The sequence below is a fragment of the Corylus avellana genome, chromosome ca5 (assembly GCF_901000735.1).
Source record: "Corylus avellana chromosome ca5, CavTom2PMs-1.0".
NCBI lineage: Eukaryota > Viridiplantae > Streptophyta > Magnoliopsida > Fagales > Betulaceae > Corylus > Corylus avellana.
The window spans coordinates 9,331,937-9,358,365 of NC_081545.1; the positions used below are offsets into that span (position 1 = coordinate 9,331,937).

The 26,429-nt window shown below is 35.0% G+C and overlaps 5 protein-coding genes and 2 non-coding genes across 8 annotated transcripts; 3 read left to right on the top strand and 4 right to left on the bottom strand.

Moving 5' to 3' along the window:
• Nucleotides 1-985: 985 nt before the first annotated feature.
• Nucleotides 986-1,058, top strand: TRNAK-UUU (transfer RNA lysine (anticodon UUU)). Its single transcript has one exon. It is a non-coding gene; the product is annotated as a tRNA-Lys (tRNA).
• Nucleotides 1,059-1,190: 132 nt separating this feature from the next.
• Nucleotides 1,191-4,600, bottom strand: LOC132181519 (expansin-B3-like). The gene is made up of 4 exons (XM_059594771.1): nucleotides 4,306-4,600; nucleotides 3,608-3,914; nucleotides 2,937-3,066; nucleotides 1,191-1,683 (listed from the first exon to the last, which is right to left on the bottom strand). The coding sequence occupies exons 1-4, from the start codon at nucleotides 4,454-4,456 to the stop codon at nucleotides 1,486-1,488; spliced, it is 786 nt and encodes a 261-aa protein (XP_059450754.1). The 5' UTR covers nucleotides 4,457-4,600; the 3' UTR covers nucleotides 1,191-1,485.
• A 4,618-nt stretch (nucleotides 4,601-9,218) lies between these two features.
• LOC132181735 (F-box protein CPR1-like) lies at nucleotides 9,219-10,343 on the bottom strand. The gene has a single exon (XM_059594974.1). It carries the CDS (start codon nucleotides 10,341-10,343, stop codon nucleotides 9,219-9,221), a length of 1,125 nt encoding a protein of 374 aa, XP_059450957.1.
• A 2,236-nt stretch (nucleotides 10,344-12,579) lies between these two features.
• LOC132183078 (tetraspanin-19) lies at nucleotides 12,580-17,717 on the bottom strand. The gene is made up of 6 exons (XM_059596474.1): nucleotides 17,248-17,717; nucleotides 15,119-15,218; nucleotides 13,905-13,985; nucleotides 13,707-13,811; nucleotides 13,032-13,217; nucleotides 12,580-12,815 (listed from the first exon to the last, which is right to left on the bottom strand). The coding sequence occupies exons 1-6, from the start codon at nucleotides 17,412-17,414 to the stop codon at nucleotides 12,804-12,806; spliced, it is 651 nt and encodes a 216-aa protein (XP_059452457.1). The 5' UTR covers nucleotides 17,415-17,717; the 3' UTR covers nucleotides 12,580-12,803.
• Nucleotides 17,718-17,854: 137 nt separating this feature from the next.
• TRNAV-UAC (transfer RNA valine (anticodon UAC)) lies at nucleotides 17,855-17,927 on the top strand. Its single transcript has one exon. It is a non-coding gene; the product is annotated as a tRNA-Val (tRNA).
• A 1,279-nt stretch (nucleotides 17,928-19,206) lies between these two features.
• On the bottom strand, nucleotides 19,207-20,716 carry LOC132182721 (uncharacterized). The gene is made up of 2 exons (XM_059596043.1): nucleotides 20,419-20,716; nucleotides 19,207-19,727 (listed from the first exon to the last, which is right to left on the bottom strand). Exons 1-2 carry the CDS (start codon nucleotides 20,660-20,662, stop codon nucleotides 19,498-19,500), a joined length of 474 nt encoding a protein of 157 aa, XP_059452026.1. The 5' UTR covers nucleotides 20,663-20,716; the 3' UTR covers nucleotides 19,207-19,497.
• A 959-nt stretch (nucleotides 20,717-21,675) lies between these two features.
• LOC132181493 (uncharacterized) lies at nucleotides 21,676-24,887 on the top strand. 2 transcript variants are annotated; one of them, XM_059594742.1, is made up of 4 exons: nucleotides 21,676-21,954; nucleotides 22,543-22,701; nucleotides 23,469-23,687; nucleotides 24,520-24,887. In XM_059594742.1, the coding sequence occupies exons 1-4, from the start codon at nucleotides 21,760-21,762 to the stop codon at nucleotides 24,859-24,861; spliced, it is 915 nt and encodes a 304-aa protein (XP_059450725.1). In that variant the 5' UTR covers nucleotides 21,676-21,759; the 3' UTR covers nucleotides 24,862-24,887. The 2 variants fall into 2 exon arrangements, with proteins under 2 accessions (XP_059450725.1, XP_059450726.1); XM_059594743.1 differs by lacking the exon at nucleotides 22,543-22,701.
• The last annotated feature ends 1,542 nt before the right edge of the window (nucleotides 24,888-26,429 follow it).

The window sequence follows — 26,429 nt, forward strand, 5'->3', positions numbered from 1 at the left end:
TAGTCAGAGCATATATTAGATTGTGGGTTGAAATTAATGTAATAAAGAATTCTCATATATGCTTAATTAGTATTAGTCGCCTTAAATTTTTATTGATGTCTTAGTAAGACTGAGTTAGATTATGGCCAGTCGAACTTAAAAAAAAAATGATTCCTTAACAAATTCTTTCAACCACACAACCATATCTTCCTTCACATAGCCAGAGTTGTTGTTGTTTTCCTTAGTGACATTGTCTAGTGTCTTCAAATCATTTCCATGTCACATTAAAGTCAATAGGATATTTCAGATCGTGTCTGCCCCTACAGGCTACAACTCCTACATTTCACTTCTGAAACTCGCTTACTTTTTAATCTTTTTTCCAGTTTGGTCTTTCTGTAAAGTTTATCGAGTGCTATTTAATTTGCACATAATGGAACTAGATGTACTATTTCTAATCGAAGTGGAAGCATTCATATTTCTTCATGATTGTCGACTCCATTTACGCTTCGTTTGTTTCGATGTAAAATATTTTCAACAAAATTATTTTTTTCAGCAAATATTTTTCGACATTTGGCTTGTATGAAAAATGAGTGACGGCCCAAAACAACCAACGACTTTTGGCGAACTCCGGCAGTGATCTAGCGGTGGGGCGGTTTGAGAAGGATAAACTCAAACTTGAAAAATGGTTTATGAAATTTAGAAGCGAAAACTGTTTCTCAAAATTAAAGAAGTTTTTTTGGTCAAACCAACGAACAGAGGTGTAATGGTATAAATTACATTTTTATCATACAATGACTAATGTATCAGTTTTAACCAACTATTGGATTAATTCTTGTTTTAAAAAAAAAAATGGCTGATTAAGATTATCACAACATTTTAGGATAAAAATGTGGCATACATTACTCTTTATTTATTTTGTATGGTGCATGTAATTATGCAGGCAGAGATGCGTATGATTTATAAGACTTTTAGTTTTTTATCATTTTATAGAATCGTCTATCATCATGCCGTCTTAGCTCAGCCGGTAGAGCGCACGGCTTTTAACCGTGTGGTCGTGGGTTCGAATCCCACAGACGGCGCTTTTTCACATATGATTTAGAGTTGTTTTAATTTTGGTCTAGACAGTTACAGCAATAAATAGTGGTAAGGTCCACGGTCCACCAATCTCACCGTACGTTTGTCTCGCTAAATAAATAGACAACACAAATCAATGCATTCAACGGTCCAAATTCATTAAAAACAACGCGACCCCACAATTACACTGCAACATATATAATACGGAATACGCTCTCTCTCTCCCTTTGGAGAGAGGGGCTTTCACATACACAACAGTTAGAAGAAAGAAGCGCATCGGATGCCTTAATAATACATGCACTAAAACGGCTACGTTTTTTCTCCTTAAAAAAAAAAAACCAGAGCACCAAACCGACAACTGTTACTACTTTACTTTCTGTCATTGGAACTAGCTTGCCTTGTTGGCGTTAAAGTGTGTTGACTTTTGACCATTCAGGACATGAACTTGAGGCGGGAGAAGTACGTGGATTTTGGTGACCAATTTCCGGGGATTACATCTCTTGCAGACAGACTTCTTCCCGTTGTTAGTGTTGTTATCTTCACAGAAAATGGTCCCTGTAAAGGTCCGCCATTGAAGCACCAGTTTGCACCCCACACATGCGTCATCTCTAGCCAATCCTCCGAATTTTCCTGCCAATATATCATCAACATTATTGGATCCAGGTCGGTCAAACATTGCAGCCATGGCAGAGAAATATATGATTATGAACATGCTTAGAATGTGGCTTTTAAGATATCTTTTTCTCACATGCTTTTTGATTCAAGAGAATATTTCAACAGTAGAATGAAGAAAAAAGAGAGTGCTTTTGAGCAGAGTTCACATTGGCCCCATTAGCAAGAATAAAAAAAACTGCAGAAGCACAAGAAAAAGTTAAAAATGTGAAGAAATGGTGGCACATGATATGGAAGAGGAAGAGACGTCCCCGCGATATTAGGAATCGGAAACAGTAAACAAATGATTAATGTTGTGGAAGAAGCAAACTACCAATGATTTCAGAGAATGATAATCTTTCTAAACCACGTTTAATCTGCAGTCCTTTTCGGGTAAACCAGAGATGCCTCACTTTTCAAGATTAAATATGCTTTATTGATCCACTTCATTGATTTGATAAGATTACTCACATGCATGCGCTCTTGTGGGGGCATGAACAGGCATACTCGCACGGTCCCTTTCTTTCTTTTTTTCTCATTGGATCATCCTTTTTTAACTTGTGAGTTTAAACTTTTTTTTATCAACGAGAATTAGTTAGAAGTGAAAAAGACAATTACGATTAACAGTTATTAGTTAATGGATAACCGCCTAGGCGATAATTATTTAATGTTAACCGCTAACCACTTTTTAAAAGTAAAAAATGAGAGAAAAGAAAAATTAGAAAATACCAAAACTATATATGTCGCTTCTACCTAGAAGGGGCGGAACCACCCATGGCCAGCGCCTCCTAAGCCATAGGGTGGTCCCCAAAATAAAAAATTATATATATATTAACTTTTGTCCCCCAAGATATTTTTTATTTTATTTTTAAATTTTGCCCCCCAAACTAAACATTTTAGTTCCGCCCCTGCTTCTACGGTAATACCCTACTACATATGATGTCGTTTTTAGAATTTTATACATTTTTTTATATATTTTTTATATATTTAAGCACAAAAGCAACGTCGTTTCACATTGTCTTCAAAAGTGGTAAGGGCAGTTAATAAACGCTTCCTATTTCAACCATAATAAGAACATGTGAAATATTTAATTGATAAAGACAAGGTTTGAATTTATGATTTCGAGATATCATGTTAAAACAACAATTGTTCCAAAAACTTAAAGTTATAAAAATAAGTAAATTTAATTATTTAATTAATATTTTAATTAAAAAAATGAGAAAGCATCGTACTTGTTTAATGTGCATTGATCCAACGTCTCCATCTCCATCCATAAACTGTGCTTGGATTGAAAGCCAATAATTTGTTGAACCTTCATTGATATAGAAGCCAATGCTTTTCCCACGGTACTTGCATGCTGTCCTGTATGTACAGAAACATATTCCATTATATATTCCTTTTTCTATTTTTTTTATTTTTAAAAAAGAACAATAAATATAAAAATCAAAACCCCTTTATTGCGCATTTATAGAAAAAGCTTCGAAGAGCCTCTTTTTTTAAAAAAAAAATTAAAGTAACTAAATCTTTGTACTTCTTAAAACTCTAAAGTCATATAAAGACACCAGAATGAAGACTATAAAAGTTGACCCATTGCGGGTAATTTATTTATTTTTTATTAATATTTTTAGGCCAGAAGATAATAATCAATGCAGCCAAGTATGAAAACGAGTAGAGCCGTAGAATGTTGGTAAAAGAGAAAGAAAACAAGACATGGGTAATCCAAAAGAAAATATAATTAGAAAAAAATATATAATTTTGATTATTAATTTACAAAGAGATGAACAAAAAGTGACAAAACGCAAGCGCCAAAACGAGACGTTAAAGCAAGAAGAAGAGGAAGAAGACGACGACATAGTACAGCTACAGCGTACACACGAAAAGTAGCAAAAAACGACATACGTACCGCCGGTAAACGACTTGGAGTTGGCCTCGGTTCCTGAGCGGACCACCCTCACCGGCTATAGCCATGCGCCCAAACGCGGCGCCACTGAGGTCGAAGTGGGTGTTCCCATTCCCGCAAGGGCCGCCGGGGCACTCGTCAGTCACAATTACGGTGACGGCGCGTCGAGAGCAAATGCTCTTGTCCACGCACTTCACCTTGAAGCATTCCCCACACCCTTGCCCCTTCTTGAACAGCACTGGGCTCACTGCACTCACCCTCGCCTTCAGAGGCTTCACGTCCACTAAGGTTCCGTACCCACATGCCCCACCTGCAAAAACCCCGGGCCCCCCACTTCATCATTACACATCATGTGAATTTTTGTTTCCATTTAACTGCCTAATTATACCCCAAAGAAAAAACAAAACACCTTAAATTCATCAAATCCTTCATATGCGCTATTATTTGTTTAAATTTTTATTTTTCTCAATTTTGTTGTTTTGTGTTCTTAAAGCAAATAAACCCCCAAAAAAAAAAAAAAAAAAATCCCAGAAGAAGAATTCGAGATTATTTTCCATAAATATGTTCAAAAAGGCATATTGACCGAGCTGACTCGTTGGGCCAGAAAACCTTGACAGGCCGAGTCAACTCACCGAGTTGAAAAGCAAAAAAAAAAAAAACAAAAAAAACATAGGGAAGTGGGAAAAAGCGAAAGCATTTACCGTCGCTACCGTCCCCATCGGGGCTGCCGTACCAGGTGGCGGTGGCGGGGTACCAATGTATGTCCAAGGCGGAGGCAAACAGAGAGTTGAGCAACACGAAGGAAGCCCAGAGGCAGAAAGACCGAGCGGAATCGCGGCGACAAAGCAGCATTGTGTGCGTTTGTGTCGGCGGAGCCACTTCTCACCTCCCCACACCCTCAGCACGAAGCCCAAGAAGAAACAGTTGCGCGGAAAGGAGGAGAGAAATGATGTCGCCGACAGTTTTGTTGTGCAGGGGTTTTGTGAAGGAAACAGAAAACAACATTATTTATAAATAGGGCAAGGGGTTGGGGCTATATGTTTGGTACTGTCATCTGTGGCAGCGCGGAGCCACTGGTCTTCGTTCTATTTACGGGAAATGCCAGCTTGGGGGGTCCCATTGGCCGTTAAGGCGTTAATCCCGCACAACCGTACGCGCTTGTTCGAGGTATTCAGGCTAGGGGTGTTTTCGCCATTTTGAAAAGAAATAAATATATATATGGATGTTTTTACCGTTGGGACTGTTTCTTTTCTCATTGGGCGAAGGGAAACGGCCATGTGTTGTGAGTTCCAGTGATAAAGTCGATAGAAACGACAGCGTTTCGTGAAACTGTTTGGTGAAGAACGACCTGGTAAAATGTTTTCTTGGTAGGCTGTAACTTTTTCAGTTAATATATATTAAGGACAATATTATGGAGTAATGTTGAGGTGGTGATTTTTCACCACCTGAGTAGGATTGCATAATAACACTCCTGAGTAGGATTGCATTATCTTCAGTTAATACATTTTTAGAATATGTGATTTTTCACGTGTTTTTTTTTTTAAATTAACATAATAACAATTAATCAATGCTCACGTATATTATATAAAAATTATCTAGTAATTATTGAGGTGGTGGCAGTATTGGCCGCTGCAATTTTTAGCTGAGCTATAGGGATTGCATAAGGTTGTTTTGAAAGGTAACGCTCTCCAAATTAAAAAATCACTAAAAATAAATGGCATAAAGTCGACTAATCATTGATGCTAGAGTTAATTATCTTGAGTAGTTTGCAAGGATGGCAAGTAAATTATGGAGTAATGTTAGAGATTATCTTTTAATTCTCTTAAAATTGATGCGATTTTTAAAATTATTATTGCATTTATTATCCTAAAATTGGCTAAATATTCTTTGTGAAAACAAGTTTTGAGGGAGAAAGCTTCTATTTGTCCTCCCAAGAGGTAGCTCAATCGGCTGGAACCACGCCTAATGAAGTGAATGTCACTAGTTCGAATCCCCTCTCCCCTCTTGTGCATAGGGCAATGCCAAAAATATGTGCTTGAGAAGATTGCGGGGGTAAAGTAATGAATTATTGGTTTCTGTGTGGCCCCAATGAGGCAAAATTTGTCGACTGTTGGTACCTTATCTGTTCAATGAGTGGACCACCCATTGGATAGACCAAATCAAAGAAGCATAATTGGTTTTGTTATTATAGTTTCCTCATTTATTCAAGAGTGCATCCTTGACTCGCGTTTAATTGGTTTTGTTATTCAAGAAGTTTCCTCATTTATTCAAGAGTGCATCCGTCACTCACGTTTAATTGGTTTTGTAATTATAGTTTCCTCATTTATTCAAGAGTGCGTCATGACTCACGCTCAATTTTCAACTATATGCATATCTATGCACTAAAAAATAAAAATAAAATGTTAGATTTTCACTGTAACGTTATTATATTACAATTATATATCAATCTATTAAGAGCGTGTTTGAGATTGTATTTGAGAAATAAAGTTTTTAAGGGCTTGTTTGAGTGTGCGTTTGAAGGCCTAAAAGTGCGTTTAACTCTCAAAAAGTCCATTTGAAGAAAAAAAAAAAATACCAATTTGGTAAAAAAAAATTGAAAGCGCTTTTAAGAGTAAAAAAAGTCTAAAAATAGCCAAAACGGCGAACGCATTTTTGGAAAAAACTTTAAAATGAAGCTTTTGCCAAATATATATATATATATTACTTAAAAACTCTATTTTTCGAACGCAATCCCAAACATGTTTTAAGTCAAAAATCTTTTTTTTGGAAAAAGCTTTATTTTTAAGCGTTTTGGCCACTTTTAGGCTTTTTCTTTAAAGCACTATCAATTTTTTTAACCAAATGAATACTTTAAACGGACTTTTTGAGTGTTAAATGCATTTTTAAGCTCTTTAAACACACACTCAAATAAGCCCTAAATAGCATTTCTGATAATAGACAAAGCGCCTTCCAATAGAATCACACCTTGGTTTGTTTGTTTGTTTGCTTTGCTCCCTAATCTTGTATGCGAGTGATCATGAGTGATCCTAAGGCCTAACAGTTCTAGAAAAAGATGCTGATTACCATAATGGAAGGAGAAGGAGAAGGAGAAGGAGAATCTACACCAATTTCGAAGGCCTCTTGGTTTCATAGTTTCCTTGTAATTTGTCTGCAAGCTTTAACAGAACATGTGACTACTACTTGCCAAGCCCAAACAATCTGTCACTCTCATCTATTCAAACATGTTAACCAAAGTTTCCATTAATATTTAATCACAGAACAGCACATCCCCGTGTAGCGCATGTTATAAATCAATTGTTTTTCAAATCAATAAAGTTTTCTTTCAAATTAAGTTGACTAAAAATGTACGTCGAGAATTACATATGGTAAGAACATACATAGGTTTAATAGATTGGCTTTAGGGGTGACAATTTGTATTTATGTGTCGGGTTCGGATCATGTTAGGGCATGTGTATTTACATCAACACTAACTCAACTCATTTAATTAAATGGGTCAAATTCCTCAACCTTAACCCTCTAGTTTTGTATTGGATTCGCGGTTCATATCAAATATTGCCTGCTATTATGTTATATGTTAGGTTCGAATCGTGTCGAAGATAAGTATAAGACTATACAGGTCTACCATAATCTGACCAATTTAATTAAACGGGTTGATTTCATAAATCGTGTCAAATATTGACAGCTCTAATTGAGTTGCATGAAAAGTTTGCCAAATCTCACGTAAAGGGATTAAAGAGGAAGGGTTAGTGCTCTTAAAAGAATATTTTGATTGAACTTTATCTTTCTTTGAGTACTATCTCACAAACTTTGCAATTCTTTTTTTTTTTTTTAAGAAAAAAAAAATACACAGAACATGTAAAGGTGCTTAACAAGTATAATATGACTCACAATCGCCCACGATCAATTAAAAAAAAAAAAAAAAAGCCTTAAAGTAATTAAAAGATAATCTCCATGATGGTTAATAAAGTATGATATTTTGGTAGTTAAAGGAGGTACCGTTGAAGATCATATCTTGTGAAGAATCCATTCGATCTGCAAATACCACAAAGCTGTCCCAATTATTATTATATGACATACGACCCTAAAAAGACTTCTTTAAAGCTATGGGCTCCGACAGAAAGGCGGAAGTCCTAGCTAGGCGTGGATTATAACTTTATTTACTTATTTATTTATTTATAATTATTTTGCATGATTTTTTTTTAGGAGAAATTGCATTTATTCTTTCAAATTACCAATTAATTTGTAATGTCACTTTTAAAATTTTTTTAATTTTTGCAATGCTTACGTATTGTTTGGATTAAATTGGAAGCAAGTAACTGATTTTTTTTTTTTAATAAATTTTTTATAATTCAAATAACAGAATCTAAGTGTATCAATTTGCCAAAATGTTCTTTACATTATGGGAAAAATACATTTTATCCTCTTGAACTATCCACCCATTTGCATTTTGATTTTCAATGTGTAAAAAGTGACATTTGACCCCTCCAAACTTCCACATTGTTGCAATTCGATCATTCTGACTCCTCCTTTTTTTCTAAAATGCCCCCCATCTCAAGTTTTTTTTTAAAAAAAAAATTAATTTTTTTTTTAAAAAAATAAAAATAAAAGTTAAGAGGTGTCCGGTCTGGGGTGGCAGGCCACCCCTTAATTTTTATTTTTATTTTTAAACTTGGGACGTGGACATTTTAGAAAAAAAAAAAAAAAAAAAAAAAAGTCAGAATAGTTGAATTGCAATAATTTGGAAGTTTGGGAGGGTCCAGTGCCATTTTTTAAACATTAGAGGTCAAAGTGCAAATAAATAGATAGTTCAAGGAGGGTAAAATGTATTTTTCCTTTACATTATATATTAGCTTGTAACTTTTTTTCTTTTTTCCCCCAGTCTGCATGGAATTCAATTCAATTTGTTTTCTAACACCGAACTAAAGGTATACAAGGTGCCTTGATATTTTTTCTAGCTTTAGCTCCACAGTTTGATGAGAGTGGTAATACATGCAACAAAAGTAACCTTATATATATATATATGTGCCTGTCCTGATTTATTTGCTTCAAAGATAACAACAATATCAACAATAATGTGAAGTCTCAATATCTCTTCCATCAACGGATGAGATGATTGCATATTTAAGCTGATGAGTTCCATTTTTATCAAAAAGGATGCCAGGATTCCATCCATACATAAGTAGATTCTACTCCCATCACCCACTTGGAACCTAAGAAATTTCTTAGCTAAATCTTTAGTTTAAGAATCTTTCGCCAACAAGAAGTAGCATTTTGGGTCACTTTAAGCAACCAAATCCAGATCCACCCTGCCTCATTATGCACACAAAAGGTCTCACAAGCTTCATAGGTAAAGAATGATGATAGGAAGTATATATATATAGTGCAAGATATCAACTTCCTTTAGCTAAAATAGCAACTAGTGGTCTGCTAACAAAGTTAATAGCCAAACCATGTAAAATTTCAATAAAAATAACAACATCCAAAGACATCAAAAGCTCCTGCTCTACTTGTTTAGCCTAACAAAATGTAATTATTTAACTGCATATTATCAATCCATTATGTATGGATAAAGGGAAATAAATAATCAAGAGATCCTGGAAGAAGAGCATTGAATTCAATTGTCACTGTCACCATCCTGAAGAAAAAGGCTTTCCACATAAGGCATCGTCCAAATGTTCTTGAGAATATCAAGATGATCATTCTCAACAATCTCGTATGTCTTTTTTTGTATGTCATACCACAAGATTCTCATAAGCTCGTCTTTCGTTAGAGCCTTTTTGTTGTCCTTTGAAAGGACAAGTAATAAACCAATTTGCCAGGGAGCCTCGGGCAGCTTCCAAAGCCGACTCCAACTGCTCTCCACCCCGTACTCCTTCATCGTCCAAACTTCACAGTCTCCTGCCTCACCATGCAAAGCAACACATAGCGATCCTCCCAAAACGTCAAAATCTGCAATCGAAAGGATATCGAACGGAAGCATTTGCACTCTGAATTTCTCAGTGGTAAGATCGAATGCGAGAAGAGTGTATGCTCCAGTTGCACTCTGAGCCAACCAATGGAATGCACCATTTATGAAAGCCCAATGGTAAGAAACAATAAGTAACTCCTTGTAAGGCCATTGATCTTCTACTCTTCTCCAAGAATTTGCTTTCAGACTAAATATCTTAACTTCAACATCCGTTGGAGGAGTCCTAAACATTTCAGAGGATTCCCAAAATCCCACAATCCTTAAAACTTTGAAATCGTTGTTGACAGCGTCATACCCGAATCCAAAACTGAATCCGTCGTTTAAATCGAGTACCAGCTTGTTGTTGTTGTCGTCTACAGGCTCAAAGGGTATTTTCTTGTGTTTTTGTATTGATGGGTTGCAAATCACAATTTCAAATATGTCGTTTCGGATGCAAACTAAGCCGTTGCAAGAGCCTAATATTGAGATGCGGATGCACCTGAGCTTTTCTGAAGGATTGAATCGTGGGATTAACATCTTCTCGGGCTCGCCAAACACATTCTCGTTGGAAACTTTTACCAAGTAGTAATCCTTTGGATGCGCATACCCCCAGCACATACATGTCTCCACAATGAAACTGCGTTCTTTATTCGTGTCGATCTGCTTCTTGATGAAATCTGGATCTTCGATTAAAGCTAACCATGGCTTGGAAACGCACTGAAAACGTACTAGAGATTTGACGGGAAGTAGAAAAAGTATTTCGGTGATGAGATCCGGGGGAAGTATTGACATCTTTCGTCTGATTGTGAGTTGCAAACCGTTGTTCCCAAGGACAAGAAAGAAAAACATTATTATTTTTATAGAATCTTAATAAGTTGGTTCAAACCCAAGACATCAAACCAAATAGGAAAAGTAAACAAACAAGGATTAGGAACTTAGTGTCTGCTTGGAAGTGCGTTTTAAAAAAAATAATCTACGTTTTTAAACCAAATTACAATTTGGAATGTTTGGAATTGCGATTTTAAAAACGCAAATTTTAAAATGTCCAAAAATCTGTGATTTCTATAAGCTGACTAGGGGTACTTATTTAAAAAAGTGCGAATTTAAACCAAAATCACAATTTCCCTTAAAACAATATTTGGCGCAATATTTACCTATTTGGCCATGAAACCACAATTATATGCTAATGTTATCCAAACACTCAATTGATAAAAAAAATAATTAAAAAAAAATAAAAAATAAAAAAGTTTTTCTTAACATGTTTTACCAAACACCTATGTGATTTTAAAATTAATGATTTCAAAAACGCAATTTTTAAAATCGTATTTATTGAAATCGTACTCCTAAACGGGCCCTTAATCCCAAAACCCTAAAAGACTTTTAGGGTTTACCCTAAAAGTAAACCCTAAATCCTAAACCCTAAACTACTAAAAGTCTAAAAGAGTTGCGATGTCTACCTCCACGACTCAAAGTCACGGTGGATGCACTTTCTTCAGGGTCCTCGCGCTTTAATTCAAAGGGTATGAGAAGATGAAAGAAGATCTGAGAAGATAATCGTAGTACCTTGTGTAGGGGCTTATTTATAGGCTTGAGAGTTGAAGTAGACTTGAACTAGTTCTCCTTGTTTGAGTTGGCTTGGGAGTCCAAAGTAAAGATAATCTTGAGTAGTCATCTTGTAGAGATAATCTTGAATTCATGGGAGCTTGAGTTTGGATTGAGCTTCTTTATTCCAATATAATCCCAATTAGAATATATCTTCCATTAATTAATTAAATTGCTCTTGCTATTTCATTAATATTTTCATGGGCCTATCATTGGCCATTAGGCCCAGATTTGGTGGGCTTGTAGTGTGAATTTATTCTCAATAATGTATAAAATAAAAAATTGAAAATATATATATATATATATAAATCGAAAAAAGAGACCTAAAAAAAAAAGGGTCAAAATTTTTAAAACCGAAAAAAACAAAATCCAAATAATGAGCGTGGGTCATTTTCAGAATTTTTTTTGCCTTTTTTTCATTTTGGTCTAAAGTCGTTGTCTTTTTCTTTTTTTGATTGTTTGATTTTCTTTAATTTTTGTCAGATGCAAGGGTTATATATAAAATTGGATATAGCATGGTTGTCCACAGAATGAATAGCTTTTCAAAAGGCAAAACCAAGAGAAAAAGCTCGAAAAAATCCATTTTTTAAAGACGTTTATTCTTCCTTCTTTACCTTTTCCTTTTTTTGGCTTTGTGGGGGTAAGTTGGCAATGAGGTTTAAGGGTTGTATCGTGTATGAACACCAATATGGTTAGGGTGTTAGGGTAAAGTTTTGATTCTTTCATGAGTGGGTAGGCATATGCATGCGCTAGATTAAATTGATATGTATTCAAAATGCATATAAGAATCGCATGCTCTATTATAAATGATGTGTTACGTGCATTATGAACACATGTAAGTTTAATAAACTAAGTTAGAGGAAATTAAAATAACCGTCTCCTACTTATATTGTGGTGTTTTCATCTCCATATTCCTAGACTTTGTGCAATGTAAAAGGAGAAAAAAGTGCTCTATTGTGGGTGGCCGAGAGCATATTTGGAGTTACGTTAAGAAGCTTTAAAAGTATTTTTAGTACCTAAAAAACAATGTTAAAATTATTCAGAATGAGAGTTATGCTAAAAATGGTACTGCAAATTTGGGATAATATTGATTGACTCGAGTGAAAAAGTCCCTAAACATCTTTTGTGCAAAAATAAACAGCAAGGTGAGAAAAAACAATTGAAGTTTTGGTATTATTGGGTTTTATATTTAACATTCTAGGTTTAAATATAAAACCCCATAATATCAAATTCCTAACTAAAATCCTAAGATAGTTTCCATTCAATGAGACTCATGAGAAACACCATTAAAAAAAACATGGGATACTTTCTCCTCTTATTTGATCAATTATTTCTTAAAACGAATAGAAGAGAAGAAGAACCAAACTATTGGGACAAATTTTGACAACAAAGCAAAAAATAAAAGACAGAATATATGCTCGAGATCTAAAAGATAAACCATATGATATAAAGTGTCATTCTCATGAGGTTTGGGATATAAACATTAGAGTTTATTGCAATATTTACATGTTTCCACCACCAATTCCTCTGAAAGCACACCTGGAGCTTTTCTGTTCTTTCCATCGCTCGAGTCATCAGATAACAAGCTTTATGTGCCCCGGTAAACTTCCTATCCATCCACAAGCCGGCGTCTTTCTGATGTGAATCCAGTTACCTGTTTGCCTAATATATATTAAAAAGAACCAAGAAAAGAAAATCATAAACTGTAAGGACAACCCTCTTGAGCAATAAGAACCTATGATGATACAAGCCAAAAGAACATATAATGTGGAAGGCACAAAAAAAGAATAAACAAAAACGACTGAAAAACGGTCGCTGGGAATATCAAAGGCCTCTCATAAAGCAATACTGTCAATTCAAGACTTAATGCATTCTTACCTTGTCAGTAATTCTTACATTCCATGCATTTTTTGATCCATAAACAGGGTCACCAACAACATAAGGAGGTGGCTGAGCAGCATTCATAAGGAGTGCAACTCTTTCAGGAGCATAGTCATCATCACTGTCATAGTATTGATGTGGCCCAAGAGCTTTGAGAACCATTGCCAATAATAGAGACAGTCCCTGCAATGTAATATCAAAACCAAAATTTCTTCTTCAAGGACCCAAAAGGTTATTATCATAGTAAAGATGAGGGTTCTTTATCTTAGTACTGTGGAAAAAAAAAAAAAAAAAACTTGGAGAGGCACCAAGGAAATTATAAAATAAATGAATCCCATACTGAGGTCTAACTAGAAAAACTACAGAACTTTGGCAATTGAGAAAGACAAGGCAGAAACAATGCACTGGACAATTATGACAAAGCAAAGTGACACGCTTTTGGGAACAAAAATAATATGTCAAGTCCTACTGATATATGATCTCATTTTTTTTTTTATCCCACAGCTCATTTGTAGACCAAGTGATCTATTGGACTGTAACCATACAATAAATTCAAATCTTTCTACCGATTCCATTAGTTTTGGTAAGGTAAAACAGTTGAGACTCATGGAGTAGCAAATCATCGCTCTTATATCATCATAGCCGAAAGTTCACTGAGAGAAAGAGAGAGACCTGGACAGATACAATAGTCAAGCCTATCCACTTGCAGATCTCAAAATTTGATCTGACAAAATCTTTGAACTGCGTAAAACTCCCACTAGGATCCTCTGGAAAGTCCTGGTCACCGGTTAAATGAAATCAGCATACAAAAAGCATCTTTCATAAGCCATTCACTACATATGTCATCAAATAGAAATAACTGAATGATACCTGCTCCCAGTTACGGTTTAGAAATACATCAGTAGTCACTCCAGCCTCCAGCATGAGGAGCAGGAAGACAAACAGCATATACTGTTTCCATTAAGGTCAACCGTGAACTCAGTATGTCACATACTTTACATAGTCTTCCAAATAGAAATAACTGAAAAATACTACTAATAATAATAATAAAAGAATATAGAAAAAAGCTTCACAAACCTAAATTTGTTGAAGTTGTAATGACAACAATTCAGAAAGTGCAAATCAAAATGGCTACGGTGGTGAAATTCAATACTAAACTTAAAAATGTATATGTTCTGCCTAAAACAACTAAAACGTAATTTGGAAATTAGAAGCACAATTCTATCCGAAGTTCATAACTAAGGCTTTGTTTTTCATTAACAGGGTCAATAAAGAGCTTTTAAAGGTTATTACGGTTAAAGATCAACCAAAAAGCTTGTCCAAGAGTTGTGAAGAAAGGTAGAAACTTCTTTACACATGTTGAGGTAATTAATTTGACCATGATGCTGAAGGATTAGAAGATACAAACATATACATTGACAAAATTAAGGATCACAAAATGAGGATTATTGTGAAAGACCGATCACATAATTTAAAACAGATATAGCCACATTTCCATGTCTAGAATTAAGTTTTATTAAGTTGAGAATTACTTGCCAAAAAAAAAACTGAGAATTAAAATTCTTGAAATGATGCTCCAACCATGATGCAAAAGTATATAACAAAGGCATAACCCGATTCTAAAGAATATACCAAAAAGTAAAGAAAAGGCATAACGTGATTCTACAATTCATAAAGTAAGGTTCTTTGTGTAAGGACCCTAAATAAATCAAGGTTGAACCATAGGATCAAATATGGTTTTCTAAGAATGGATGGGACCACTAGAATTTAGACTACAAGATCCATTATACTTTCAGCACTCCCAAACTGAACATAAATCCAATGATCCCCTTCCAGATATGACTTCATTGCAAAGTACCTAGTGACTGCTTCCTGAAGCATTCAGGACAGAGGGTCACAATAATAAGGGCTGAAAATTAATGAAACAAGTTACTTAAATAGTTAATATTACAGTGAAAAATATAGTCTGATCACCAGTAACAAAAAAGACTCTCGGATCAAAATCCAAGTATATGTAACACATATAAAGGATGATGAAAGTAAGACCACCAATTCCAATTCAATTGATTTAAGAAAAAGGATACCAAATAAAGGCAACAACCATTTGCAGTCTCTGCAGCAACATGACCTGTGCATGTGATCACACATAAAGTGATCCCAAGGCCAAGAAAAGCGTACATAAACCTGCAATTCATAAAAGAAGCAGTGTCTTTAAAAGTTAATCTTATGAAAGCAGCAATGAGAAACAATTTTTTTTTTTTTAAGCAATCGAAATATCATAAAGAGTATAATGCGCCCTCAGGTACACATGATCCATGGGGGCATGGATTGATATCTTGCGTCTTTTGTTTGTGGAAAATACGTTGATTTTCAGCAGGGCTAACCCAGATCACCTTCGACTTTTGCGATGCTTGTTTTTATATTTTGAAGTTGTCTCTGGCTTAAAGGTAAATTTGGCTTAAGTTAGTATTGGTTCCTGTGGGCAATGTGATGTGGATGAGTTGGCAGATATTATGGGTTGTGGGGTTTCACCCCTACCTTTCAAGTATCTTAGTCTTCCGTCAAGGACCTCCTATAAGGCCAAGGTTAATTGGAATGGAGTTATTGAAAAAATGGAGAAGCACTTGGCTAGTTGGAAAATGATGTATTTGTCTAAGGGTGGTAAGGTCACCTTTATAAAGCGTACTCTTTCCAATCTACCTATGTACTTTATGTCCCTCTTTCCTCTTCCTGCGGGTGTTGCAAACTGTATTGAGAAGCTTCAACGTGGTTTCCTTTGGGGTGGGCTAGGTGATGAGTTAAAAAATCACTTGATAAGTTGGTCCAAAGTTTGTTCTCCTATCTCTAATGAGGGTTGGGAATTCAGAACTTGCTAATGCTCAATCGAGCTCTCTTAGGAAAATGGCTATGACGCTATGCGTATGAGAAGGTGGCTTGGTGGAGAGTGGTGGTCAACTCTAAATTTGGTAGTTCATGGGGTGGGTGATGTTCTCTTGAGCCTCTTGGGATGCATAGAAAATATGAGAGGTTGGAGGAATTTCCCCAGCCAGACCCATCTCCTCCATGAGAGTGGATCTCTCCTCAAGGCCTAAAGCCCTTTCTTCTTCAATGCAAACAAGAGCACAAACCTATTCCAACAGGATCTTTCTCTTTCTCCCTACATCGCCAAACACCTCCTAATTCCATTTCCGTAAATCAGCAATGAGAAACATTAAACAATACTCCTTAAGCTACACAGACTTCTGAAACATTAACTATGTATTTCAATAAATAATATCCTAAGTGGGAAAAGAAATCCTCGTGAAAGCAACCCCCCACCCCCACGCCCAAACAAAAGTCTATCAATTTTCCTCAATTCAACAACGGGCCAACTAACTCATAAACAAACTCCCACTAAAATCAATTGTCATGAATTTTTAAGAACCTCACCAATTAGATCGTAGTGGTCAATTAGCATATCGAGAGCAAAGGCCAAAGCAAAAGTTGCTTCCAGCGCCCTGCCTTGACTGTTAAGGTTATATATGAACAGGAAGGGGCCACCCTATCTTCTGAGACTGTTAAACCACTACTTTCTTCTGTTTTTGTCTATGCAATACCAATGGAATTGGGTGAGAAAAGAAATGGCACTTCGGAGCTGAATAGGAGTAAATGGATTATAAGTGGGACCTACAAAGGTACCTCTTTCAAGCAATGGCTGACTAGAAGACGACTCGTGGTGCTTATAACTCGTCCATCTCCGGCTTCTTGGCCAATGTGGGACAAGCCCTTTTTCTGTTTCTTTTACTTTTTCTTTTCTTTTTTTTCGCAATACCAAGAAAATTGGGTAAGGGGAGAAATGGCAGCCGCATAGGAGAAAATGGTTTATAAGCGGAACCGGTACTTGATTTAGGAAAAAGTTCAAATTATTGGAACCCACAGCCACTAGAATGCGACCAACAAACATCCAAAATTTCATTTTTCTTTATCTTTCCAAACACAAGACACCAAACAAACAAAACATTTTAATTATTACCCAATTACTAAATTTCTTCATCAGCCTAATTCTAAACAATCCCCATAAAATGAAAAACCCAACATTCAAAATTTGATTTCCTTTTCTTTGCCCGCATTTTCTCAACAGCCAAACAAAACAAAATAGAATATCCCAAAATAAAACAAATCAAAGCCCAAACAAAATCACAGAAAACAAAAGAGAAGAAGAAACAATGCATACCATGGAGCCTGATGATCAGACCCACCAAAGGGCAACTCATCCATGTGCCTCTGCCAAACCTTAATCATCCACAGAGCATACAAAATCATGGCCATCCCAACCATCGCTATCAATGAGTTCACCAGCTTCAGTATCGATTGTACACAGCTCCTCGCTATTCTAGACATTTTGTGCCGAAACCCAATTCACCAAAAACACTTATGATGCCCAAAAAAATATATATATACCTATCAATGAAAAGAAGAATTGAGAAAGAAAATTTGCAGGAAACCCTATATGGCTCTAGGGCTCAAAAGCGCGTGGACGGTACGCGAAAAGAGGAAGACTCTGTGGACCAAAGATCATCAACAACGAAGTCTGGTTCAAGGTTTAACACTTTCCGTTTTGATGATCTTCAGGTTTCCGATTTTTAAGGAATAAATTTGGAGAAAAATGATCGCATACGCTTCCATGAAATTTTGGTTTTTTTTTTTTTTTTTTTATTATTATTTTTATTTTTCCCTCTTTCTTTTTCTTTTCTTTTTTTCGAGTGTTTTTCTTCGGGTTAATGGAGCATACCATTAATTTACGGTACTTCAATAATTGCGCTAAGAAGCTTGTCAACAAGGTTGCTGTGGTGTAGTGGTTATCACGTCAGTCTTACACACTGAAGGTCTCCAGTTCGATCCTGGGCAGCAACATTTCTCTTTTTTTTTTTTTAATATAAATTTCTTCTTTGTAATGCTTGACTAATTCATTGGCCATAAAATTGTATGCTTACTAAATAATCTCCTCCATTTTACTTCATTTTATGATTAATATTTTTATTTTGCTGCATCTAATGGTGTAAATATTATTATATTATTACATAATTAATCTTTTTATTTTAAATGAAGTGGCAACATATATACCACTAAATTTGTGAAATGTTTTAATTTACCATAAAATGGCTCTTCTCCTCTCTCTTTAACAAAATATTCACCGCGTGACAATATATCCATCACTAGATTTAGTAGTACATATAGTGCCACATAATTGTTTCCTTTATATATATATATAATGCTGCCTAATTAAATGGCCATAAAATTGTGTGCTTACTAAATAATCTCCATTTTGCTTCATTCCATGGTTTCTTAATAATTCTCTCCATTTTTCTTCATTTCATGGTTAACATTATTATATTGTTATATCTAATGATATAAATAATGCTAAAAAAATTTAAATGACGTAGCAACATATGTACCACTAAATCTGTGAAATGTAATATTGATTATAAAATAGCTCATTTCCTCTCCTCATTTCACTTAAAAAAAATGAAGAGATCACATTCCATTTGTCTTGAGTTGTTTGATATAGTTTTGGAGTTAATTAATATGGGCCATTTCTGACTCCCTTTCTGCTCCTAGCCAATGAGCTGGAAGAACAATAAGTTCATGACTTCTCAGCCAAGAAATACTCCCAGAAAGTAACCATCAATAGAGATGCTGGCATGCCATTCTTGTTTGAGGCATGCCAATAATTTGTCACTTATGACAGAGGAAGAGAGTTATAAGTTGTCTACAATTAGGAATAATCAGAAATTTATGATGCTATAAAGAAATTTATGTCTGAGGGGAAATAAATAGATGGCTGAGCAAATAAAATGATTTTTGTTGTTCCTTTAACCTTACCCACTTTGAAATTGCTCAAAGAGCTTCAGAAACTTGTCTTTCTCAATCAAATTATTAATTAATCTCTTGTTGAGCAGGGTTGCAAGGCATGTGACCATCATGAAGACATATGAGCTTATAGAGCGACACACTAGCAAGCATCAAAAACACTCACAAAACTCTCAAAATTACTTTCACTTGTGCCACATCAGAATATTTCAAGCAAAAAACACCCTCTAAATAACATTAACAAACAGAATCATTACCCATATTGAGACACACTAGCACTCATGGGATGGTGACAATCAAGAAGCTATAGTTTACTTCTAACTGCACCATGCATGCAAGACCAAGCTTGCAACATGAATGTATATTTAACAGGCAAGATTATCTCAGAAATCCATTGATCTCTTAAAAGACGATGAGAATTACAATAACAGAGTTGCAAAAAACAACATATTTCTTTACTTCATTGATTATATCCTTCTCATCGTATCACAGTATTCAGTATCACAGAAGATTCATTTGATCATCTTGTTCAGCAATCTCAACACAGCAAACAAAATCTTTCCATAGATTAAATTACCGCAAAACTTTGGATCAAGTTTTGAACTCTATTCCACTAATTAGCATCAAAATCCAAGTACATTCTATAGGCATTTCGATCAGAGGAATAGTAACCTTCTATCAGGTTATCGACTTGGAAACCAAATTTCTTGTAGAGAATCACAGCAGGAGTCCTCAAGGGATCAACATGAAGCGATATACGGTGCACATTTCTGGTTCTGCATTTTTGAATTGCTGCTTTCAACAGTGCCTCTCCATGCCCTTGCCTCCTACAATTCTCCTTCACTGAGTTTGGTTTCCATCAATCAAAAAGAACACCCAAATTGAATAAATTACAATATGTTCAATACAGACTCAAAAACAGGAAGAATTATACCAAGTTTCACCAGTTGGGTATCTAAGGGTTTGCCATCAGTCACATCTCCGCTAAAGAAATCAAATAGCGGAAAGCAATACATTGACGAGTGTGCGCACACACACGCATACACATTTTCATTTTCAATTTTTTTTTCCTCTTTTGATCCTTTCATCAAATGGGTGATGAGCACATTTGAAGTTTCACCAACTCACGTCCACAAGAAAGAACATACTATGCTAAGATAAGGAAAACACAAAACTTCAGTACTTCAACAACTTTCAACATGTGGATAACTTTAGGCTTGAAGTAATTACTTGCATACATCGAGAAACTAATAAAATCGTGAATTTTTGAAACTTTTAGCAGATGGGTCTCTAAGAGTTCCATTTAATCATCAATTTCGCATTCACAGTCAAGAACCAATCGTCAAAAGAAACACATATTGAAATCATCAAAACAACTAAGATGAAAACTTTGTAATATCACAAAATAAGGACAAAAAAAAAACAGACTTTCACTATTCTCAGCAATGGAAGAAGAAAATCTAAAACCCACTGAAAGGAGAAAAAATCATTTATTTGGCAAAAAAAAATGTCACAAAGAAAATGGGTTTGGAACCTGCAAGCTTGGTGACAGAAGCGCACAAGGAAGAAGGCCAAGAATACATGATATAGCCTACAACTTCTCCATCCACGTCCACGTAAAGCAACCCAGAATTCTTCTTTCTCAGCTCTTCATCAAAGGACCTAGCAAGCGATTCGTGTTTAGGGAATACCTTTCTCTCTAGTTTCACTATGTCATCCACAATCTTGCCCCAGTTGGTGGCGTTTCTAAGGAGCTCCACTATGACCCCGCTCGACATGGATGAGTTTGGGCCTTCCTTTTCTTGGTTTGCTCTGTTTCAAGCGTCTGCTAAAGGCTAGTTTGGTTTTACTTCTAGACTTCTGTTTAGTTTAGATTATATATTTATTTTCGAAGTAAAATCTATTCAATAAAATACGCAATCTTAGGAAATCCCAATTCCTGTTATATTAAAAATTAGGGTTAAATGCAATTTTGGTACATGGGTATCGAAAAGACACACTTAGTACTGCCGTCTATAATCTGTCTAAATATTTAACGGATCTCCACGTCAGCACCTGTAAGATGGTGACACATGTCTCTAATGCCACATATTGATGCAAAATCAGTAGACTAGATGATGTGGCCGAATCACGAGAGGGGAAGGTTGCTACATATAAAACTATTTGTATCATTTGGTATCAAAACTGTCATCACATCGAGTATGAGATCGAACAAGTTGCGATTTATGGCTAAGTTCTATCCAAATTTTGTATTAATGAAATTCACCTAAATTGTGTGCACTTTATTTTAGGACGGAGTATTGGTTAAATTGGTGACAATAGATGTATTTTCGTTTACGAAAAGTCAATTAATAAACCAGCTTCATACCAGCAAGAATAAATTTCAACTATTTTAATTAAGTCGGTTAACTCAGTAAAGTCGTCGGTCAATTAAGTTGATTAGTCATGGTCTTTTCATATTGGGCCAAGTCTATTTTTATAGGCCGAAATGAATTGTTTGTGGGCTAAATAAGTATTTATTGAACATGATTTTGGCTAAACAAGTGAACCAAACAACTATTGAGGGCCGAAGACAATTAAGTTGGTTTGGTTCCAGTCGGTTCAATTCAATTCTGTTAACCGAAGAAATAAAATTTATACCGACTGCTAAACCGACATTGAAATAATTTTTTTATTCCGACTACCAACGATTGGAAATCAAAAACAATTGAATATTATGCCCACCCTACTTTATTTTAACAAATTTACCACTATGCAAACATGTTTTGCGACATACTATATGGCGTTTTTAGCGAACCCCACAACATGACCCGACTCTTTGCCAGGTCTGGATAGAACTTTGGCGTAGCCACAGGGAGAAAGAGCTGGAAATGAAATGATAGTGTTACAGTGCGGTCCTGTTTATCCTACACCATCTAAATTGAGCGTACAACTTAGCCAACCGCTAACTTCATTTCTATCTCTAAGTGCTCTTCTCTGTTCCTCCAAGTCCAAATCTAAGCTAAGCTCCAAAGCTTCTTTTAAGTGTTCTTGCACCCCAAATGAAGACACCCATGAGGCGTCTTATCAGGTACAATCACTTCTGCTAATTACTTTATTATATGAATTTTATTCGATATATCATGTCCATATTTTTCCGTATATCTGAAGTTTTATTGGAGCCTTTTTTTTTTTTTTTTTTTTTCTTTTTCTGCTTTGATTGATGAAAGCTGTAATTGTAAGACTAAAATGAAAACACTTTCTGAAGGTTTAAGAAAATGGGTGTTTTACGATTTCGTTCACTTCTCTGCTGGTTAACAAATAGGCAAGATGTTGTTGGAAATGGGTTTTCAAAAAATACCACAAAAAGTTTCTCATTTTGTGTTCCCTCGTCTTAGGAAGATAAAATTCAGAACACAGCATTGTCGAAAACTTTTGTGTCATGATTTATACATCGATTGCAGATGATTCTCTGACTCGTATGACTATTTTAGTTATTTTCTATTATGAATGTGAAAAGGTTTAGAATTTATTGATTGTTTTAGCAACATAGAATGTGTAATTGAAACGTGTTTGTTGAATAAGTAGTGAATTTTAGCCAGACGTCTAGACATTTTTGAATTTTCCGGTCTGTTGATTCAAATACGGGAATGGGGTTTTTTGTGATTCTGTATTATAGGGCTTCTCGGTGCTGCCACGAGATATTCCTTGGGATACTGGGAGTGTATGGACCACAATGGCATTTTACATGTTCAATCTGCACATTCCTTTGAGTTTCGGAGGGTTGTCTGTGGTTGCTTGGATACTGCATGAACCTCATCTTGATCCACAGACGGAAGTGAGTATATTTAGATCTCTATGAACAGTAATTACACTGGTTAGACTCTATCAGATTATTGAAGTAATGGAAGAGGAGGGAAGAGAATGACTATAAATGCTTTGCAAAGGAGACATTTTATTTATTCTATTCTTCTTCTATCTCTTCTGTTTTGATTTTATTTCTCCTTTTATCATTGTACTTCACTTTCTTATTTTCTCAGAAAATGTGCTTAAGGTGCCCTCTCCTTGATAGACATACACATTATAAAAGAGATGTAAGAAAAGCCTATCTGACATGACTTAGAGGGTTACTTTTGCTTAGGGTCTGATATGTTCATTTTACTATAGGTTTGGATAGGCATTCATGGTTAAATGAGGCTAATTACACAGCATATAATCCATACCCGTGCAACCTTTGCTGTTTACTTAGAACAAGGATTCTGACTTACAGGCAGTTACTCTTGTTTTCATGCAAATAGTTTTGTAGTATGGAGTTATGAATATCTTGGGCTTCTGCAAGGCATCAGTTGCAGATATGTAATATAATGTGATAGCCTGGGATCTGACCTAGTATTTTATCCCATGATCATGAGATTTGTCTCATTCCTTTTTATGTTTTGTTTTTTCTTTTTCATTCATGATGTATTGAGTGTCTGAATTCGAGTTTTGGCTGGACTCGTTTCTTCAAACTCTCAATTTGTCTGAGTTTTAGATTAATGAAGTTGCACATTGATGATTGGCGTCCGTTTTTCTTCTGTTTCCAATTTACCTTTTTCATTAGTGCAGGTATTATCACTGCTTGTAGTTCAAACTTTAGAGTTCATTGCAACTCTGTCTCTACTACGGTGGACTGCTAAGCCGAAATATGAGTTTGTAAACTTCTTTAAAGCCAACAACTTATCGAAAGAGCGGAACTGGTTATTGGCATCAATACTAGGATTTGGGTTTCTGTTTCTGTTGGTGTTTCTTACATCAATCCTTGCTGACAGATTGATTGGGTCCAAGGTTGGTCAATGGGGCTTCTCCTTTTGCTTTGCTCATTTTATTTATCTTATTTAAATTTTACATGTTGATCTAACACCGAAACTTGAGATAATTTTCTTCCCTTCTTAGTTTTTAAAGCTATTGAATCTAACAAGCTTATACTTTTGAACAAATAGAATACTCATAATTGCGTTCTTCCATCTTAGACTTTTGCGATATGTATGTCAGATAAAAAACTAGTCTGGAAATACTTTTCAAATTGCCTAATGCAAACACGTTTAGTATAGTGAATCAATTCATCTACACGTTTAGTAATTGGTTTCTGATAAGAAAACAACCAATCTGATGTTTGATGATGGTGACAAACGAATTTTGAAAGAAAAAAAAAAGTTAACAGTGCATTAAAATCGGTTTGGTTGTTGAAATGGTACTGAATTCCTTGCACGGAGCCTGATGATGTGTTTCATCATATTATAAGTTGTTGTAATTTCAGTGACATGTTGTTTATTGTTCTATGTGATTAGGGTTGCCTGAATTCTGCACTTTGATGAGGATTAATTTGATCCCCACTGGATGTTGAAATGCCAACTCACTAATATGAGGCATGCAACACTTGATTGCTATAGAAGGAACTTCATAGAGTTCTTCTCTAGCTGTTGCATGCTTTTGTTGAGTTTCTGATGTGGATTTTAATTTTATTTTCTAATTTCCCTCTATAATGTTTTTCTACATCTCTAAGTACAGAAGAAATCATTGAAGGTTTGGTGATACAAAATTTGGTGCTTTGAACTTTTGAAATGCTCTTTTCTTTTCTCCCTTATTAAGTAACTTCTCTTATGCCATATACTTGCAGGCTGTGAACAACCCCATATTGAAGGAGATCCTTCTGAGCAATGACATCTCAAAGGCAGCATGTGTCCTCCTTTACTGCATTGTCACCCCTGTTCTGGAGGAAACTGTTTATAGAGGGTTTCTCTTGACATCAATGTTACCCACAATGAAATGGCAGCAAGCAATCTTCATAAGCTCAGTCATCTTCAGTGCAGCACACTTTTCTGCAGAGAACTTTTTACAGTTGGTCATCATTGGGTGTGTCCTTGGAAGCTCTTATTGCTGGACTGGAAACTTAAGTTCCTCCATTGTCATACACTCCCTCTACAATGCCATGACTCTAATTCTAACATTGTTGTCTTAAATATAAAATTTTAAGCCGTTTTGATAGGTGTTGAGAGTATACACGTTCCAGTTTAAAAGGGTTAAGTTCCACATGAGATAGATGTTATAGAATAATCTGCGTTTTTAAAATATAACACAAAACGTAAGGTGTTTGGCATTGCGATTTAAAAAGTATTTAATTTAAAATAGGAAAAAAAATCTGCGATTTCTATAAGCAGATTAAGAGGTGCTTATTTAAAAAAGTACGAATTTAAACCAAAATCATGATTTTGCATAACAAATATTTGATAAAAAAAATAATTTTTAAGATGTTTTATTAAACGCTTTTATGATTTTAAAACGTAGCAATTTAAAAAAAAAATGTAATTTTTAAAATCGTATTTATTAAAATTACAATCTCAAATGGACTCATAGTCTTTTTCTTTTATTTGTTTATTTTATTTTTGGATATCTTGTTTAATAACTCTAGACATCTAACTAGAGATGGATATATGTTTGTATGATTTTTTTTTTTTTCTCTCTCTCTAAGCAAATACGATGAAAGCCACAAAAAGAGAGAGAAAGGAAAGGAGTCAGGACAAAAACAACAGAAGATAACAACTTTTACAACTTCAAGAGAGGCCAAAAAAAAAAAAAAAACAACAACAACAACACCAACAAATACAACGACAAACAAAGAATAGGACAAAGATTATCGTAGGAACACGGCTTACAGGGAGAGCCTTTTTGCAGGCAGGAAATGTTAGTCTCTGAACAGGAACAGGAACATTGAACTTTGAAGGGAGGGCTTTTGGCTTGTAGCTTATTGGTTCTACTCTATCAAGGGTTCGTGGAGCCTCCTACTCCTAGGGCCTTGATATTTTCAATAAAAGTCCATCATCATTCCTGAGGGCACCTCAAGAAAATTATATATATATATATATATATATATATATATATATATATATATGACACTCTAGCGGTTTCTATTAAAATTATGGACATAAGTTTAGTACATAAACTTATTTGTTAACTTGTTTTTTTACATGGAGTTTTCAGTTACTTTTTGTACCCTAAAGAGCTATTAGCAAATTAGTGAAACTTTAATGACTGATTTCATTTTAGGAATTTTGAATAAATGGTTAGGCCCTTAATAATCGGTAAGGGTTCGAGTCACAAAGGAATTGATTTATAAGTAAGATTAAAATGTTGTGTTACTATGTCTAGATATCATGTTAAGTCATTAAATACCGATAAACAAATTAAAAAACTTGATGAAATATTACAATCATAAAAGTTAAGAGTTTTTACTAAATTAGTATCCAAAAATCCTAAAATTTTAGGAGTTAATGATTAGGCTCTTAACGGCGACAATCTTAGTGAAAGAGATTATAGCACCATTTTCAAAAGGGTCCAAACTAACATGCATGACACTTGAATATATCAAATCACAATTTTGTGACAAAAATGTCACTTCGTTGATCGATAGAATGGATGGAAAAATCAAAATTGACCAAAATTTCATAGTTAGGGTTGATTTGGAAGATCTTGGTAAAATGTGATTTTTTCATCCATTCTAACTATTTTTTGATACAAAATTGTACTTTG

Excerpts from the sequence above, each read along its gene's own strand:
- LOC132181519 (XM_059594771.1), bottom strand. The coding sequence starts at position 4,456 with ATGCTGCTTTGTCGCCGCGATTCCGCTCGGTCTTTCTGCCTCTGGGCT. Across the intron at positions 3,915-4,305 it reads CGATGGGGACGGTAGCGACG|GTGGGGCATGTGGGTACGGA; the intron begins GTAAATGCTTTC and ends GGGTTTTTGCAG. Across the intron at positions 3,067-3,607 it reads CTCCAAGTCGTTTACCGGCG|GACAGCATGCAAGTACCGTG; the intron begins GTACGTATGTCG and ends CTGTACATACAG.
- LOC132183078 (XM_059596474.1), bottom strand. The coding sequence starts at position 17,414 with ATGTCTAGAATAGCGAGGAGCTGTGTACAATCGATACTGAAGCTGGTG. Across the intron at positions 15,219-17,247 it reads TCTGATCATCAGGCTCCATG|GTTTATGTACGCTTTTCTTG; the intron begins GTATGCATTGTT and ends TATGAATTGCAG. Across the intron at positions 13,218-13,706 it reads TGACTATTGTATCTGTCCAG|GGACTGTCTCTATTATTGGC; the intron begins GTCTCTCTCTTT and ends ATTACATTGCAG.
- LOC132181735 (XM_059594974.1), bottom strand. The coding sequence starts at position 10,343 with ATGTCAATACTTCCCCCGGATCTCATCACCGAAATACTTTTTCTACTT.
- LOC132182721 (XM_059596043.1), bottom strand. The coding sequence starts at position 20,662 with ATGTCGAGCGGGGTCATAGTGGAGCTCCTTAGAAACGCCACCAACTGG. Across the intron at positions 19,728-20,418 it reads TTCTGTCACCAAGCTTGCAG|TGAAGGAGAATTGTAGGAGG; the intron begins GTTCCAAACCCA and ends AACCAAACTCAG.
- LOC132181493 (XM_059594742.1), top strand. The coding sequence starts at position 21,760 with ATGATAGTGTTACAGTGCGGTCCTGTTTATCCTACACCATCTAAATTG. Across the intron at positions 21,955-22,542 it reads CCCATGAGGCGTCTTATCAG|GGCTTCTCGGTGCTGCCACG; the intron begins GTACAATCACTT and ends TCTGTATTATAG. Across the intron at positions 23,688-24,519 it reads ACAGATTGATTGGGTCCAAG|GCTGTGAACAACCCCATATT; the intron begins GTTGGTCAATGG and ends ATATACTTGCAG.